This window comes from Eulemur rufifrons, chromosome 2, assembly GCF_041146395.1.
Source record: "Eulemur rufifrons isolate Redbay chromosome 2, OSU_ERuf_1, whole genome shotgun sequence".
NCBI classification, from domain to species: Eukaryota; Metazoa; Chordata; class Mammalia; order Primates; family Lemuridae; genus Eulemur; species Eulemur rufifrons.
This window is the reverse complement of record NC_090984.1, coordinates 118,273,751-118,292,101: the sequence shown is the minus strand read 5'-3', so window position 1 is coordinate 118,292,101 and position 18,351 is coordinate 118,273,751. Positions and strand designations below refer to the sequence as shown.

The following is an 18,351-nucleotide window of genomic DNA, read 5'->3' as shown; positions in this document are numbered from 1 at the left end:
GCACTGAACCCACCCGGGCCGCCGCGCGCCGCCCCCATGGGACTTGCGGAGCAGAGGCACTGATGTGAACACGAAACTCAAGCTGCTCGCTGTGGCGTGAGGAATAAAGTGCTCTGACTCTAATCCAGGAGTCTCGTGTGTTCTGTCAGCATCTTTGAAATTGCAGCAGGCTAACTTGAAAGCCGAGTAAAATTCCAGACCCTTCATAATTCTTGACATATCTGTGCCAAGGTTCAAACATATCAGCTGCACACACTCTGGGGGAGAGGCGTGGCTGAGCAGCAGCACTCAGGAAGGAGAGCCCTCCCGTCAGAAGGAGTCTAAGTAAGGTTCAGCATTATGCAAGGCAAGATTCATCTCTCACTGGCCACATTAATGAGTGTATCAGGACTAGATCCAAGGAGGTGATAGAGTTTCCTGGAGTATCATATCCTGTTCTGAGAAAACTGTTTCATAAGAATATTGACCACCAGAACCTGACCTGGTGAAGATTCCAGACAGAATATGCACTGGGGAATATAGTTGAGGGAAGGGGCCACATTTATTCCAAAAAAAAAAAAAAAAAGCAAGATGCAGAGGGAGGATATTTATGATAATTACTGGCATTTGTGCGGTTCCGCAGAGTTTGTGCTTTTACATCCATCATCCCACATGATTCTCACCCACCCTATAGCTAGTTAGTTATTGCTGTTCCCATTTAACAGACAAAGAAACTGAGGCTCCAAGAAGGTAAGCACCTTGCTCCAAGGCAGGCATGGCAGAGCCAGGCCTGGAGCTGGGGCCTCCTGCTCTCCCACCTCAGGTGCTGTCCACAGCCCCGGGCAGTCCCAGGACTTGCTACCATGTGCCAGCAGGGTCAGACCTGTTTCCTGGGACCAATGGACAGAGTTACAGAGAAGATTTTTGGCTGAAGAAAGGAAGGTTGTACCGAATAATTCCAATTTATTGACCATTCACGAGGTGCCACATTATCACATTTAAGCCTCCAAATGCTAAGGCTCGTCAGAACTTGTCGTAACTACCATCACCGCACTGCACAGCTGAGCGTGCCACGGCTCGGAGCGGTTAACTGACTTCCCTGGCAGCGGCAAGGCCACCTTTGAGCCCAGGGCGACCTGACTCCTGTGGAAGCTGCTGTTTTGTGAGGTGGTGAGTCCGCCAAAGCTGAAGATACGACACAGTGGGTGACTCACTCTTCATAAGGAGTGCTGGGGACGAATCTGGCACACGACAGCCCATGGTTCTACATGGGTGGTTCGCCAGGGTCCTAGAGCAATGCGAACAGGCCAGTCGGAACTCACACCCGGCAACCCAAGTCGGGGCTCATTATGCCCGCTGCAAGGGCATTTATTTAGCACCCTCCTGGGGCCGGGCCCTGGGGCTCTAAAGAGAGGCCCAGCTTGCTCCATTAGCCTCTGAGGGTCTCCTGACAGAGGGGAGGCAGATGCACTTGTACAGACACAGGCAGGACACAGGCTTGAGTGATACGGTGGGGCCGTGTGCAACCTGCCTGGGGTGCTCTCCCCACAAGGCCTCACAACTGGGATGACGTCCTTCCTGGTTTTGGCACTTCCTTCTCAGATGGGCTGCTGGGGACTGACAAGGGGAACTGCCTGGGCCTGTCCCCACAGCAGTGCTCCACAACATTGGGAGGCTTCCAGGTGGCAGGTGGCCAGGAGGAGACAGAAGGGGCCAGGGGACACCACAGAGATGGGGCTCTGCTGCCCCTCACGAGACCACCACCTGCTGTTGGGGCCCAGTCTGGGATTTCTAGGACTGCAGAAGAGGGGGTGCCTGCTGCTCCATGCTGGGCCTGGCCAGCCCAGGGGGAGTCCACTTCCAGGGTCACAGGTGTGCCCAGGTCCTGCTCACACTCTGCCGCCTTCCCAGTGGATTCATCACAGTCAACATCTACCGGGCACCCCTCTGGGTGGCTGCAGGGACACAGAGCAGAGTGGACAGCAGGGGCTGTATGGTGTCCCCCATCTTTGGCCCTCTCTCATGGGAGGTGACCAGGTGTCAGGACGAGGCACCCTCAGGGAGAGCAGGGACTTTAGTGCTTGTTCCCCAGAGTCTGCAGGGCCCAGCACAGCATGTGACCTAGTTAACATTTGAGAATGAATGGGGTGGGGGAAGGGGCTGATTCTGGAAACGCTGCAATCATCCCCATTTTTAAAGAGCAAGACAAATATTGGCAAAACACAAAGTGATGTGCACAAAACTCTGGAACAGCATTCTGTCTTCCCCGAGGGATCCTACAAGCCTTCTGAATCCCAGAGGGCCTCTGAGTAGAGTGACCCACCGTCCAGGTCTGCCTGGAGCTGTCTCAATTTCGGCGCTGACAGTCCCCAGTCTGGGAGGCCCCTCAGGTCTCGGCAAACCAGGGCGGTCGGTCACCTTACCTTCGAGTCACCATTTTGACAGTGAAGTCCAGAGGTTTAGAGGGGTCGGCCCTGTCTTAAATACAAGCCCCAAGTCTATCTGCTGCAAGACCTTGAGCAAGTGTCTTAACTTCTCTGGGCTCCATGCTCCTCGTCAGTAAACTGGGAATGATCCCAGGTGCATAGCACGGGACTGTCGGAGGGTGAAACCAATGCTGCCTGCAAAGCCCGTAGTGCTGGGCCTGGCATGAGCACCCTGAAGGGGACGAAGGACGGGTGCTTGAGGGACAGGATGTGGGATGAGGGTGGGGCCCTGGTGCTGTCAGGAAACAGTGGCCTTGGGGACAGCTATAATCCACATCCAAAGAGGAGGTGATGCAAGCTGTGGTTTTCTATCCGGTTTCTCTCATGCTTTCACTGATTCCCTGCTCTCCTTAGATTCATTTGTTAAATATCTACCGGGTCTAGCCCCAGGCTGGGCAGCAGCAATTTTGACATAGACGAGATGAGAATGAGAACCTTTGCCCTTAGGGAACATCAGACAGAGGGGGTGCTCTGATGAGAGCTGGACAGAGCTGGGGGCAGGGACGAGCCCTCCGGTGGGGAGCAAGCTTCCCTTCCTCCCGCAACCCTGCCGGGTCTCTCAGCCTCCTGTGGGCTCCCTCCCACCTCTGGCACCAGCCCGAGCCACAGTCCACTCGGCCCACAGGGGCTCCAGAGAGGGTGGGCTGGAGAGGGCTGTGACAGAACCACACCGTCTGGGGCTCCAATCTCCCTCCACCCTCACCCCAACACTCTGCGATCCATCAGCTGTGACTCAGCTGGTACCTGGCTCTGGGCTCAGATCTAGCCTTAACCCCAGCTTAGCCTCTTCCTACCTGGATGACTTTGGGCAAGACCCTAGGGCTCTCTGAACCTCGGTATCCTCTTTTCTAAAATGGGCATGCAGATAGCACCACCCTCACAGGAGGGTTGTGCAGCACACGGCCTGGGGCTCAGCAGGTGCTCAAATTCATCCACACCCTCTGTCCCCTTCTTCCACCTGAGGCTGGGGCTCCTGCCCCACTAGTCTCGTGCCTAAGAATGATGCTCTGTGTGTAATGCCTGCTCTCATGATGTTGGGGAGGATGACAAAGATGATGAAGGCTGGCAGTAGCTTCTTTTTGGCTTCCCAACACTCCCCAATACAGCCTGCCTGCGCGGCCCTCCTGATTGATTTGATTATTTAAATGTGCACTGGGGCCCAGGTGGGGCTTCCACGGGAGGGAAGAGGATTGGCAGGAAGTCAGAGAGGAGGCAGGAGATGCAGGCAGCGCTGCTATGACTCTGTGGAGGGAGGCGGGGGCCCAGGGCGCCCAGGAGAGCACATTAGTCAAGCCCTCTCAGGTCTCCCTCAAAGCCACTGGAAGCCACTGCATTTCTGATCAGCTTCCAGAACTTCGTGCACAAGAGATGGACGAGGGGTCCTCACGGGGCCCGGTGGAGATGAGCAGGGCTCCAGCTGCTGGCTGAATGGGGGCTGCCACCTGGGTGGCCTTGGCCGGAACAGCCTGCTCCCACCCCAGCCCTTGCTTTCATCCTTGTGGGGAACGAGGATTCCTCGGGTCCAGGTGCCTGGGACAGAGGCCTAAAGAAACCCAGATCTGCTCACCAAGCTGCCTGACTTCTGGCTGCCGGCACACAGACTGGCTCCCTCGATGTCTCAGGGAACGTCCTGTCACAGGACACAGGAAGGAGCCCCAGGTGGCAATGGCAGGCCAGAAAAGGATTTGGCCTGTCCGTGCGTGGTGTGACTTTCCAGCCTGGTGTTCCCAGGCTCACGTGCAAGGTACGCTCGCGCGTTACGCACATTTCACGGCATTCGGAAGAGGTGGGGAAGGGCTGCACCAAGGTTCCAGAGCTGGGAGGTGGGGACAGCGGTCCAGATTTAGACTCAAGTGTCACATTCCTTTTTCCACAACAGAAGGAAAGGAGAAAAGGTGGAAATACACAGGCTTAAAAAAATTCCACTTCTAGCCAAGATGCAGTAATAGGGACTGGATATACCCTCTCAACCGAAACGACTGAAAACTTAGACATAATATATGAAAATGGCTTTCAAGACACTGGACATCAGACAGTGAAGGACAATGGCCCTGGAGAGGTGGAAACGAAGCCAAGTGAGCCATACAACGGCTCCAGTTTACTGCCTTTGGAAGGTGTCCAGGCCGGGAAGCAGGGAACTCGGGCAGAGCTCACTGGACTCCCTGACTTGGAGAAATGGAACTGAGAGTTTGGGGAGGTCAGGGCAGCCAGACGCTGCAGGTCAGAGGACGGAGAGAAGACAGCTGCACAGAGAGAGAGCCCTGGGGTCTGCCGAGGACCACTCACACATTTAAACAGAGAACTGCTGAGTGCATGCATGTGCTGAAACTACCCGAGACAGGGAAAGAATCCCCCAGAAGGATTACAGGGAACAATGCCTGGCACCCACGCACGGCCAGAAATTGGGCCTGCTTCCACCAGCCATTTTGAAAATCTCATAACTCACGGGGCATTGAGTTGAATATTCACAACAGCCTTGCCGCAGTAGTAGGGAATAATTAGATTAAATATGGCTTGGTCCTGCTTAACAAATATTAAAACGAATATTCCCCCCTCCCAAGAAAATTCAAATGATTCCCAAATAACTTAACTACATCCCAGAACAAAGCTCAAGAATGTTTATAGGAACACAAAAATATCTAGCATCCAGCAAGGTAAAATTCATGTTTGGCATCCAGTGAAGAATTATTATGCACGTAAAGCAGCACTAAAGTATAAACCATATGGGTAGAAAAGGCAATCAATCAAGACCAACCCAGAACAGAACTGGATTTAGAATGAGCAGATGAAGACATTAAAACAGTTGTTATAACTATACTCCATATGTTCAAAAAGCTAGAGGAAACACTGAACATATTAAAGAGAGAATGGAAGAGAAATATTTTTTTTAAAAGACCCAGATTAGCTTCTATAGATGAAAACCACAATGGCTAAGGTTAAAAATGCATTGGATGGGATTATCAGCAGATTAGATATTGCAGAAGAAAACCTGGTGAACTCGATGACATGACAATACTATCTAAATGACACACAAATGGAAAGACAAAAAATAAAAATAAACAGAGCATCAGTGAACTGTGAGACAACTTCAAGCAGCCTAATGTATGTGTAAATGGAGTCTCAAAAGGAGAGGAGAGAAGGCGGAACAGAAAAAAAAGTGTAAAGAAATAATAGCAGAAAAATTTCTGAATTTTTTCATGGGTATAAACTCATGAATGCAAAATACTCTCCAAACTCCAAGCACAAGAAGCTTGAAGAAACAACACTAAGGTACATCACAATCAAATTGCTCAAAACCAGTGATAAAGAAAAGATCTTAAAAGCAGTCAGAGGGCAAAAAGACACATTATGTTCAGAGAACAAAATAAGGATGGCAGTAGATTCCTCACTGGAAGCCAGAAGATATCTTTAAACAAACTGTCAACTTAGAATTCTACGCCCAGTAAAAAATACGGTTCAAAAATGAAAGCAAAAGAAAAAAAGCCTTTTTTTCCCCAAACATACAAAAGATGAAAGAATACATCAGTGGCACTTCTGCATTACTAGAAATGTTGAAGTCTTTCTGGCGGAGGGAAAATGATACCATACAGAAATACGGATCTACACAATGGAATGAAGGGCACTGGAAATAATAACCGCATGAGAAAATACAAGAGATTTTTTTCTTACTATTTAAATCATTTACAAGAAAACTGACTTTAAACAAAAATAATAACAATGTAGTGTAAGGTCCATAACATACATACAGTTAAAATACGAAACAACAATAGCACAAAAACCGAGAGGGGAGAAATAGAAGTATACTGTTGTAAAGTTCTTACCATATGTGCAGTGGTATAATATCATGAGCAGATAGACTATAAAAAGTTAAAGATCTATTCTATAAATACTAAAGCAGCCACTAAAACAACAAAAGACTTGTGTTTAATAAGCCAACACAGGAGATAACATGGAAAAATAAAAATTTCTCAACTAACCCAAAAAGTGGCAGAAAAGGAGGAAAAAGAGGACAAAGAACAGATAGGAAAAATAGAAAACACATATAAAAGATAGTAGATTTAAATTCAACCGCATCAATAATCACATTAAATGTAAATAAATGATTTAAACACTCCAATTAAAAAGCAGAGATTGTCAGATTAGATTTTAAAATAGGCTCTTGGAAACTTGCATCCCCATAAAAACCTGCAAAACAGATGTTTATAGTATCTTTATTCATAACTGTCAAAACTTGGAAGCAACCATGATGTCCTTCAGTAAGTGAATGGATTAATAAACTGTGGTACATCTAGACAATGGAATATTATTCAACACTAAAAAGAAATGAGCCATCAAACCCTGAAAAAACTTAGAGGAAACTTCAGTGCATATTACTAAGTGAAAGAGGCCAATCTGAAAAGGCTACATATTGTATGATACTAGCTTTGTGACACTCTGGAAGAGGCAAAACTATGGAGACAGTAAGATGATCAGTGACTGCCAGGGACAAAGGGGAGGAAAAGATAAACAGATGGTGCACAGGGGGTTTTTTGGGCAGTGACAATACTCTATGTGATACTGCAATGGTGGATACATGTCATTAGACATTTGTCTAAGCCCACAGAATGTACGACACCCAGAGTGAACCCTAATGTAAACTGTGGACTTTGGGGTGACAATGATGTGTTCATGTAGCTTCATCGGTTATAGCAAATGTGCCACTCTGGTGGGGATGCTGACAGTGGGAGAGCTGTGTATGTGTGGGGACAGAGGGTCTATGGGGAATCTCTGTATCTTCCTCTCGACGTTTCTGTGAACCTAAAAATTCTCTAAAAGAAAAAGAAAAAAGCCTTTAAAGAATAGCCTCAAGTGGCACAGAGACCTGTGCAAGGGACTCTGCCAGTCTAAGCCTCAGTTTCCTCACCTGTAAAATGGATCTGAAAGTGCCTATTCCATGGGGCCATTACAAGGATTGGGTGAGATTCTGTGTGTTGTTAAATACAGGGCTTGCCTGGTACCCAACCAAATGCATTCGTTAAATGGCAGCTGTGATGGGAAGGTACAGGGACACCCTGTAGGGCCAGGAGGGGGAGGGAGTGAACAGAGGTGGGTCTCCACCACTTCAGCATAGAAGGAGCGGGGGTTCAGGCCCCAGAGGAGGACAGTGCACAGCAGGGCCTCCATAAGCACTCGAGCATTTAATTGGAGACTTACAATCCACCTCCAGATGCCCCAGTTTCCTTAGCTCTGTGAGATTCCATTGTTTCAAGTCTGGCATCTTAAAACGCTATCTAGAAATGCGGTCTACAAAAATCACTAGGATTTTTACTTCTTCCTTAAATGCTCATTACACCCCTGCAAAAATGTAGCCTTACACTCTCTCCTGAAGCAAATTTAATTAGAATGATAAAATACTTAAATATCTGCAATGGGAATTGGAAGCACAACGACATAGGCCCTTTGGTTAAAAACATTTGAGATAATAGACAATTTGTATTTTAAGGATGATTCTTGCTTTAAGAAACAGGAGCATCCACTGCCCAAGGAAAACATTCTCTAAGCAGTAGATTGCCAGACTCCCGAAATTCTGTTTTTCTGGGTAGTGGTGTGTTCTCTGGGGACTGAAAACTGCTATTTTTTTTATAGATCCGTCACAATGATCCCACAGGCCCTCAAGGGCGGCTAAGACTGTTCCAAGAGATAACAGAATCGCTTCTTCAGTACTACCAGATGCCTTCTGTGATATTTTCCCCTCCGTGAAAAACTATAAAAATACAAACTAGAGACCCAGCACGGTGGCTCACGCCTGTAAGCCTAGCACTCTGGGAGGTTGAGGTGGGATCATTTGAGGTCAGCAGTTCGAGACCAGCCTGAGCAAATGCAAGACACTATCTCTACAAAAAATAGAAAAATTCGCCAGGCGTGGTGGCGCATGCCTGTAGTCCCAGCTACTCGGGAGGCTGAGGCAGGAGAATTGCTTGAACCCAGGAGTTTGAGGTTGCTGTGAGCTACGACAACGACGCCACTGCACTGTAGCTGGGGTGACAGAGCTAGACTGTCTCAAAAAAAATGCAAATTAACTGTGAGTCTCTCAGGTCTGGGAGTGGGGAGATGGGAAGGGCAGGCAGGGGATTTATTGGTGACTCAGCTATGAGCATACTCACACATAGCACCTTCTAGAAGGACAGGCCCAGTGTTAACATGCCATTCCAGGTGTGACTGCGTCCTCCTCCCTAGCAGGGCCAAGGTTCTGAGCGGTGGGCTGAGGAGGAGAAGTGGGGGTATTCCCAGCTCTTCAAACACAGAAATACTTCTCAGATTTCCCTGATATGGTGTTGAACCAAATGAAACTATCATTTTGTAGGTCAAAATTGGTCAAATACCAGCAATTTCATATGGTTCAGCCTAATGAAGTCATGGCCTACCTTCTTCTCTCCTGGGCATGGCAGTATACAAGGTTTTGCCAACCTCTACCACACCTGTCCAGTCTAGACATAACACACCAACAGCCCCAGCATGAATCCAGCCCACACACCTGTTCTGATTGGTCCGGGTAGTAGCCAGTCTCCAAACACGGCCACTGTCCAGGCCAGCCCTCCCTCCTGGACGTGCACGCTGCCCCCCACACCAAGAGCTGGAATCCGACTCCCCTCCCTTTAAGTCTGGGCTGGCCTTAGGAGTTTCTTGACCGAGAGGATGTAATGTTAGTGACATTCTGGGACATCCAGGGCTGGGTCCTAAGAAGCCTGCAGCTTGCATCTGGCACTATTGGCTCTGGGGGAAGCTAGCACCATACAAGAAGTGCAATGACCGTGAGACCTCCATACTGGGAGGAAGCCCAAGACGCCTGAAGAAACCCTTGCAGGATGAAATCCCAAGTGGAGAGGGTGAGGAAGCCTCTTGCTGGAAGCCTAAACTCCAGCCCTGGATGTTCCAGCTGATGCAACTGGAGCGAAAACAAACCGTCTAGCCGAGTCCTTCCTGAATTCGGGTCCCACAAAGTCATGAGCAAAATCAATTATTGCTTTAAGCCACTAAGTAACTGAAATAATAAGCAGTAAGTAACTGCAACAGTCCACATCACGGTTGGATGGTTCGTTTAAGATTTCTAATTAGTTGCCAACCTTGAAAAATCCAGACTGCGTGTGAAAATCAGAATCTCAGCTTTCTTTAAAACCCAGAAGCACCTGCAGCCCTAGGCCTGCATGTCTGCAGGGCACAAGTAAGGAGCTGGAGTTCGGGGGCCCCCTCCAGGCCAGGCCCAGCTCTCCAGGGCACCCTAGCCCCCACCACACCCTGCTCTACTCCTTGAGGTCACCTGGCCGGCCTCCGGCTCTCTGGTCCCCTGACCTCATTCCCCACTCCCTCACCACCTGCCTCCTTTGCTCCAGCCAAATGGCTACTTGCAACTCTCACCCCCAACAGGAGACACTGTTTCAAGCCCCCTTGCCTTTGTGCAAACAGCTCCTCTGTCTGGAAGGCCCTTAGTCTTAGGTCTGCAGAACCGCTATACACCCTTCAAAGTCAGCTCCAGTCAAACCTCCAGAAGCCTTCCCTGACCTCTGGGCTCCCGGGGCCCTGTGTTTACCCCCATCTTCTCATGTGTCACCCGCAGGGCCTGTGGCACACCCCGTTCCCCCAGCATTCCACCTAGGGAGGGCCTGGCACACAGGAAATGTTTGCTGAATGACTAAGTGAACAGTTCCATGATGGAGGTGGTTTTGTCCCCACTCCACCTGTGATGAAACGAAGGTTTCCGAAAGTGATCTGATCACTGCCTCTCCAAGACCAGCGGCCGCTAACACTAGGGCCGAGATCCTTATCCTTTATGGGTCTTCAGACCCCGTTATGGGTTGAATTGTGTCCCCTCGAAAGAGATGATGAAATTCTAACCCTTGGTACCTTTAAATGTGTCCTTATTTGGACATAAAAACTCTGAATGTGTGATCACGTTACGATGAGGTCATTAGGGGAGGGGAGTCAGACTACAGCTCTTGATGGAGGGGGAGGGCAGTATGGGAGTGCAGGAGGGAGGGAAGGAATGGAGGGTGGCTGTCTTTGGACACAGGCTACCCCAACAGTGACACGAGGATTTTGGGCTCAGTTTTAAGTCTGTGATCCTCCCCGTCTCCCCAGCCTCCTGGGGGTCTGGGTGGCCCTGCCCTCCTGGCCACTTCTGGCCACAGAGAAACAATGGCCCCTTTCACTGTTCACACCCTCGAGGGTCCCCAGGGGCCCGGGAGCTGTGCGGAGGGGGGTTGGGTGCTTCCTGGGTGGGGGAAAGGGCAGCTGGGAGCCTCCAGGCTCTGGGGCGAGGTGGGGTCCACCAGCTGCACGTTCACACCATCAGTGCCCGCGCCCTGTCCCAGCCGCGCACACAGCCTCGCGTGCAGCGCCAGGGAGGGCACCTCTGCACAGGAGGACTTGCCAATAACTGGTGTCCATTATACACATCTACGAAGGGCGTCTTTTTAATGCTTAGCTTCTGAGAAGAAACCCTTCTAGAATGGTTTATACGCTCTATGGGTCTTGAGCCCAAAACAGGAATCACATTTAATGACGCGGGGAAGGAGAAGCAGCGGAGGCTCTGGAATCACGTGGATCCAGTTTCATTCACTCAGTCATGCACTCCCGACCCCGCCCATCCTCAACTTCTATCCCCTACAGGGGCCTGGCCTTCCCAAGGCACCGTTTCAACTAGTAATATATGTGCCATTCCCCTGCTCAATAACCTGCAATGGCTCCCACTGCCTACTGATTACACAGGAACTTCTCACCCCGACAGTCAGCACCTTCTCTAACCTGGCCCTGGCCTCTCCCTCTCAGTCCTCCTGTGCCCCCAACCCTCCAGCTTTCTGAAGGGCTCTGGGCTGCCCTAACTCCATGCCTCTCCATCTAGAATATTCTAATTCCCAGGCCCACCAGGGGGAATCTGCTATAGTTCCAATCCATCTAGAGCCCTCATTCTCAAAGTCCTGATGATGACAGGTGTCAGTGGGAAGGGCATCTGATACCTCACATCCACTGTCTTTTCCCATTAATGTCTTTTTATGAATACACATCTTGTCCTCATCCAATCATCCAACAAGTACTTATTGAGAACCTACTATGTGCCAGGTACCTTGCCCGGCCGACACTTGAGCCCTTCCCCTCACTGGCCTTGGCCTGGGCCATCATTTCTCCAATTCTCTAAAGCACCCAGAAAGAAAATCTACATCCCATTCAACTTTGTCCCCCCACGTCCTTGTCCCAGTGCCTGCCACGGAGCTTGGCACAGGCAGGCACTCAACACTTGCTGAACAAGTGCGTGGATCCACTAACACTTCTCTGGGAACTGCCCCCTGCCGAGAGAAAGACTGTGGTGGGGGCACAGTGGCTGTCACACACACCTGGTGGTCCTTGTGTACACCCAGAGCAGGTGCTTAGCACTCACTCTGGCCAAGCACTGCTAAGTGCTGCAGAGAAAGAAGTGACAGTTCCCACCCTTATGGTGGTGAGTGGGACAGATCAAACACCAGAAAGCAATGCACTAGAGTACAACCTGGCAGGGGCTAGGAGAGAGAGGCACAACAGCAGGACTACCTACTGGGGGGTGGGGGAAGAGATGAGCCATTTCAAAACATGCCTGTCCCATCCCTTGCACTGTGTCTTTCTCAGGATGAAACAATAAGGTGGAAAAATACTCAGGCCCAGATTGGAAACCTAGTTCTCCTTACTAATGGTGTGTCCTTCGGCAAATTATTTAATCTAGTTTAAGTTTAGTATCCAAAACTGGGCCTACGTCATAGACTTGTAAGGATTTCCTGTAACAAAGTGCCAAGTGCTCAGCGTCTAGCACACAGTAGGTGCTCAGCAAACCTGAGCGCCTGTTCCCATTGTGTGGTACTTCATGTTTCTGTTCCTTGCAATTAGCACAGTACTGAGCATGTAACCAATGCCAAACATCTGTCAAGGGGAATATATCGACCAGGTGGAATTTGGATTCTAAACAGAAAAGAAAAATAAGAACCCAGTCTCTGGGCAGGTTCTGCTGAAAGCGCTACAAAGCCCTGTTTATTTTGTTGAGTTACCATAGCAACTCCTTATGCTCCAGCCAGCCCCAGGGTTAGCAGTGATCAATTTATCTTGTAACCATGGAAACTCCAGTATTTCAGCAGGATCCAGAGGGGGGAGGCAGAGACAGACATTGTGTGCACTCTTTTCCCCTCTAGAAATAAATTCTGGAAAGCCTCCTCAGTTATCACATGGCCACTGAAAATGGTGTCTGCATGGCAATATTTATAAGCACGGGTTTAGAAACAGGAGATGGAAAATCAGGCAAAAAAAGAGCCTGCAACACTCAGAGAGCGATTAGCATTATTGACAACTTTTTGGGAGGCCACCAAAGAGCTGGGACCTGGGTTCCTTGGAGCCAACTTGGGGTTTGTGCATCCTTGTATGCCTTTGTTTGGGGACTCAATATCCACACACAGTCTGGATTTTGCTGTTACTTTTTAAACAGGCTTCCACCACTGGTGAAGTTTGGGGAAGAGGAAAGTGTCCCCTCAAACTTCATTCCCTGTAAAAGAAAACAGCAGCCAGTGGGGTCCCTGCCACACACCCAGGAGACAGAAGGGAGCCTGGGTGGCCTCCCTACCTCTCCATTCCCAACATAACCAACCCACATAACCAGAGAAGGTGCAAGGTGTGAATTAGTTACCCTGGGACTTACTCTCCCAAACCAAATGCAGCCCTTCCCTAGAGCCAGGCTGTGGTTACCACTGGGTCTTCCCAAGGACCACCAAAGCATGAGAAATTGGGTGTTCATCTTCGTTCTGGCTCAAGAGAGTTAAGGCACAGAAACACAATGACCACCCAAGCCCAGAACTCAGGGGATTCTTGTGGAACAAAAACCAGGCAGTGAGAGGTCATTTGTTTTTCCTGCCACGGGGAGCCTGTTTTGCGTGGAGGGAAGGGTTATAGTCGTGATGGGAACTGCTGGCTAATTAGCCTCAGCACAAAGCGAGCAGGGGGATAAAACGACCGGCACTTCTATGCTTGGCCTGTCACACATCACGGGTCTCACGGCTTTCCTCAGGCGACAGGAGCTATGGTCCCCCACCCACAGGGTAGAAAAGTGATCGGGGGACATCCCAGGTTACCAGCAAGTGACAAATTACTGGCGCCTCGGGGAAACAGCTTAGAAGAGCCATGATGTACACCCACCCGTGTCCGCGCGGGTCTGAGCTGCCCGGCCTTGGAGGGCTCCGGGACACAGGAAGGGGGATGTCCGGTGGGGGATGGGCCGGGAGGGGGCGACTCGGGCGCCCAGGCTCCTCTCAGCCTCCCTGCACCCCGGGTGGGAAGAGCTCGAGCTGCGGGCGCGTAGGGTGCACCGCCGGCCCCACCCGGGGACAGCCGAGCTCGCTGGCCCCGACGCGCGCACCAGGTGGGGGTGCCCGGCTTGGGACAAAGGAACAGGACAGGATCCCGGGCGTGTGTCACTGGCCAGCCAGAGCCCTCCCGGTGCTCCCAGTCCGGCGGGGAAGGAAAGACGTTGGCCCCGAATCTCCCCAAACTTGGCGGCCCAGGGCGCGTGGCGAAAGCGCCAGTTACCTGCGCAGCCATAAAGGAGAGATCCATGGTGTCGCTGCTGCCGCCCGCGCTCGAGTCCTCGCCGCTGCTGCTGCTGCTGCTGCTGGTCCAACCACCTGCACAGCTGGCCGGGAGAGGGCCGAGCAGTGAGCAGGCGCGCCCGGGCCCCAGTGGCGGTGGCGGCGACCTCACCAGCCCTGGCGTGGCGGTGCGTCCCGAGCCTGCACGGTGCCCTGGGGCGGCTCTGGGCTCGGGGCTCCAGACACAGACTGGGCGGAGGGGCCTGAGCGCGGGGCGGGGCGGGGCGGGGCTCGGGGGACTGGGAGCCCCTCCACGTGACCACTCCCAGCCCCGCCCCCGGGGCGGGGCCAGCCAGCATCCCTGAGCGCTCACAATCATCTCCGTGTGTGGGCTGCAAGGGAAAACTGAGGCCCGAGGTCTCCCAGCTGGTTGGTGGAAGAACCGGCCTAGAACCCAGGTGCAGCTCTGTTAGCGCCCGACGCATGCAGCTTAGCTGAGCCGGCCTGGGGCTGTGGGCAGTGCTTTCCTGAGGCTGGCCTGCCTTGCCCTGACGGCTGAGGACCAGGATCAGGGTGAGCGGGCTTTCCACGCCAACTCTACTTCCAGAGTCAGGGGTGCTCCAGGCTCTGGAACTGGGCAGAACGGGGTTTAAATCCTAGCTCTACTTTGTTGTGCAAGTTAGTGTCTCTTTGAGCCTAGATTTCTTATTATGTAAAATAAGGGTAACAAAACCTAACAATTAAATGAGATAACATGTATGGCACGTGGGTGTCCTCAGTAAATGTGAGCACTAACATGGCTAATGATATAATGGAGATCAACCTGTGAATGTTGTCTTCTAGGATTGCACAGTGCACAACTTGCACAACTGGTACTCTGTGGCTCTGTTATGACTTTCTCTTACCTCAAACAAGTATCCAAAACCACGCAGATGTCATAGCTAAAATGAGAACAGCAGAGATGCCCTAAGGGGCCTATTGCAGCCCAGGACTCCCAGACTTTGTCAAAGGCAAGGAAGCCGTGGCACAGAGATATGGACAGGTTTATTCAAGGTCACCCAGCAGCTGGGGGCCCAGGAGGGGCTGTGGGAATGGGACCAGGACCTCACTGATCCACAGAGGGCTTTCAAGATGTCTTATCTTCCCTGGATTTGTTTCTTCTCCCTTTCTTTCTCTCTCCTTTTCTCTGCCCCTTTCTTTCTTTCTCTCTTTTGCTCTTTTTTTTTCCTTGCTTCTCTCTTCCTGCCTTTCTCCTTTCTCACCTTTCTTGTGGCCTCCTTTTCTTTATGGGTCTCAAAACCTTCCAGTCCTCTGGCCCTCCCTCCCGTCCCGGGCCTTAGCCAATCCTGTGCCTCCACGCCCATCATCCTGCCGCCCCCCAGCCTACCCCATGTGCCTACCCAAACAGCCCACGGCAAGAGCTACCTCCCTGGGTCCCATCCTTCCTGTGTCCAGTGGCCCAATCAGCCTGCTCAGGACCTTCCATTGCTCTTTGTTTGCTGTAAAAATGTTATGTATGTTTATCTTGAAGTCTCATCTGTGCAAAAGGACGTGTATGTTGTGTATGTGCAGTTTAAAGAATAAAAAAGCCCCTCGCAGTTTAAGAACAAGAACAATGAGCAATTGTCTTCAAGTCCTGGTGTGTCTCTCTCCAAAGGCATCTCTTCCCCGCTTCCTTTCCAGGGTCACCTCCATCCTAAGTTGTCATGTTAATTGTTCTCTTGCTTCTCTTTAGAGTTTTGCCTTTACAGGTTACCTGTTTCAAATCTTTATAAGATAAAATTGCTGTTTGGTGACTTCCCCTCCCCTTTTTTATTCAGCATTGTTTGTATAGCTGATGTCTGTTGTTTTCACTGCTATACAATGTCTCGTGTGCATGTCTATATCACAGTGTATCTATGCACTAGGTCTTTGGTGGATATTTTGGTCATCTCCAGGTTTTCTGCTGCAGCACACACTGATGCTATGAACATTCTCAAACGTGTCTCCCAATGCACAGGTACAAGGGGCTCTCAGGGAATATGCTAGGGATGGACCTGTAGGGCTGTGTGGTCGGCTCATCTGCATTTTCGCTAAGCGATGCTCATTGCTTTCCAATTTCCTAGTTCCAAGGAAGTTTTATCCAATTTACCGTCCTACCTAGAGTATGCAGGGGTTCTTATTGCTCCGCATTTTCACCAACACTTTGTATTGTTAGATTTTAAAATTTTTGCAAATATGATAAAATGTGTTTCATTTGAATTTAATTCTTATTTCTATAATTACTAATGACATTAAGCATCTTTTTATACATCTGTTGATCAGTCCCATTTCCTTTGATGAGAAATGCCTGTCATAAGGTCTTTGTGCTCTTTTTAAAAATTCGGTTGTTGATTTTATTTATTATTGACTTTTTGTAAAAGTATCTATATTGTAGATAATAATTGTGCTGGTTATAGGTGTTTAAATATCTTCTTTCATTTTTACATTTTATTTCACTCTGTTGTATATTTTGATGAACAGAAGTTCTTAATTTTATTTTGACCAAAATGTATTAATATTTTCCTTTGCAGTTAGTCCTTGTTTAAGAAATCATTTCCCAGCTTGAGTCCATAAAGATAGTCTTCTGTAGTTTTTTAGTAATAATTAAAACATTGTTTCTTTTCATATTTCAGCCCTTTAATAACTGATTTTTCTTACTATGGGGTAAAGAAACAATTTTATTTCCTCTATATTAATATTCAATTATCCCAGGCCCTTATTGGCCAGACCAGCTCCTTCTTGTTGATCTGCAACACCAAATTTTTCAGGTGTCCATCTAGATAAGGGTCTGTTTCTAGGTTGTTCTGTTCCATTGGTTGTTCCTCTATCCCAGCACTAATGCTATTCTGATTTAGACACTATAGCTTCATACTAGTTGATATATAGTAGGGCGAGTTTTCTCTCTGTTCTTTTTTAGGAGTTTCCTTGCTACTTACTTTGCCTCTTTGCTCTCCTGGATACATTTTAGAACTACCTCGTCAGATCCCTGAAATAACCTAGACTTGATCGCAATTATATTAATTCTTTTTGTGGAAAATTGATGTCTTAAAGATAAAAAAATTTCTCTTCAAGAACAAGGTACATTTCTTTACATACTTAACTGTTGTTTAATATTTTAATGCTAGGATCTTGTAAATCTTTTGCTGAAATATTTCATAATGATTTTCAATTAAAATTTTTATTTTGAGGTGATAGTAGATTCACATGCAGTTGTAAGAAATAATACAGAGATCTCGTGTATCTCATGTACCCTCTACCCAGTTTCCCCCAATGGTAACATCTTGCAAAATTACACAATATCAGCACCAGGATGTTGACATTGACATGGCAAAGATACAGGACATTTAAATTCATCGCCCCACTCCGCCGTGGGTCCTGAGCATTCCTGCACATTCCTACGGGGGACAGCAAGAACGCAAGGCTCTGGTGGCTCTTTTCCCGGGGCTATTTTTCAGTATTGTGTTTTTACCGAGTAACCTGGAGGGAGCCAGGTCGTATCTCCTCACGGACACAGATCAGACTTGCTCACTGCTTACTTTCAACGCCGTGAATCCTCGAGGCTCCATGTTGCCCACTGCATGTGTGACACCGTTATGGGCCCAGCGTCACCTCCTTGGGGACACAGAGGCGCAGGGAGAACTGTCAGGAGTGACAGTGAGACGTCAGGAGTAACAGTCCTTGATGTGCATGAGGCCCTGCGCTGGCTGACCGTGCTCACAGCGGTCAGGCCAGAGGTCTGACAGTCCCCACCTGAGGCCAGGAGCAGTGAGGTGACTTAACCCGGCCACACAGAGCTGGTGAGGGCTAGCGGCAAGAGGAAAGTGCCCTGGAGCCGGGACTCAGGTGGCGGCCACCTGCATGGTGTCCGTGGTGGCGTGGGGATGGAGTGAGGGGAGTGACTCTGGGTTCCGGGAACAGTCTCCAGGCTGTTGTTTTGCCAAGTACTAGATACATAATTCATGTGTGCGGAGAATTTGAGACCCAGCAAGAAGGAACATTCTGTTCCTTAAAGGCTCTTGGCCTGAAGGCCACAGTAGGGGGGCATGACCTTGTCACCTCGCCTCACCTGGGACCCAGATGGAGAAGCGGGGGACACAGAGACCTCAGGTGAATGCTTGCCTTTCCCGGGAAGCCTTGAAAGGTTTAAGATTTCATGAGCTTTTTGCTGAGAGACTTGATAAATTATTCAAGGCACATCACGAGGCTGGACATGGCCCAGGACCCACCCCTTTTTAACAGGCTGGAAAATTTGGTGCCTGCAGGGGCAGCAAAACGAACAGAAAACCCTGCTG

General features: G+C 49.7%; 1 protein-coding gene across 1 annotated transcript in view; it reads right to left on the bottom strand.

Annotated features, from left to right (window-relative positions):
- Positions 1-14,072, bottom strand: part of C2H14orf132 (chromosome 2 C14orf132 homolog) — a 42,213-nt gene extending 28,141 nt beyond the window's left edge. Inside the window, exon 1 of the mRNA XM_069465273.1 lies at positions 14,040-14,072. Coding sequence (XP_069321374.1) covers positions 14,040-14,066 — 27 coding nt within the window. The 5' untranslated portion in view covers positions 14,067-14,072. The remainder of the gene's footprint in view (positions 1-14,039) is intronic.
- Positions 14,073-18,351: the final 4,279 nt, after the last annotated feature.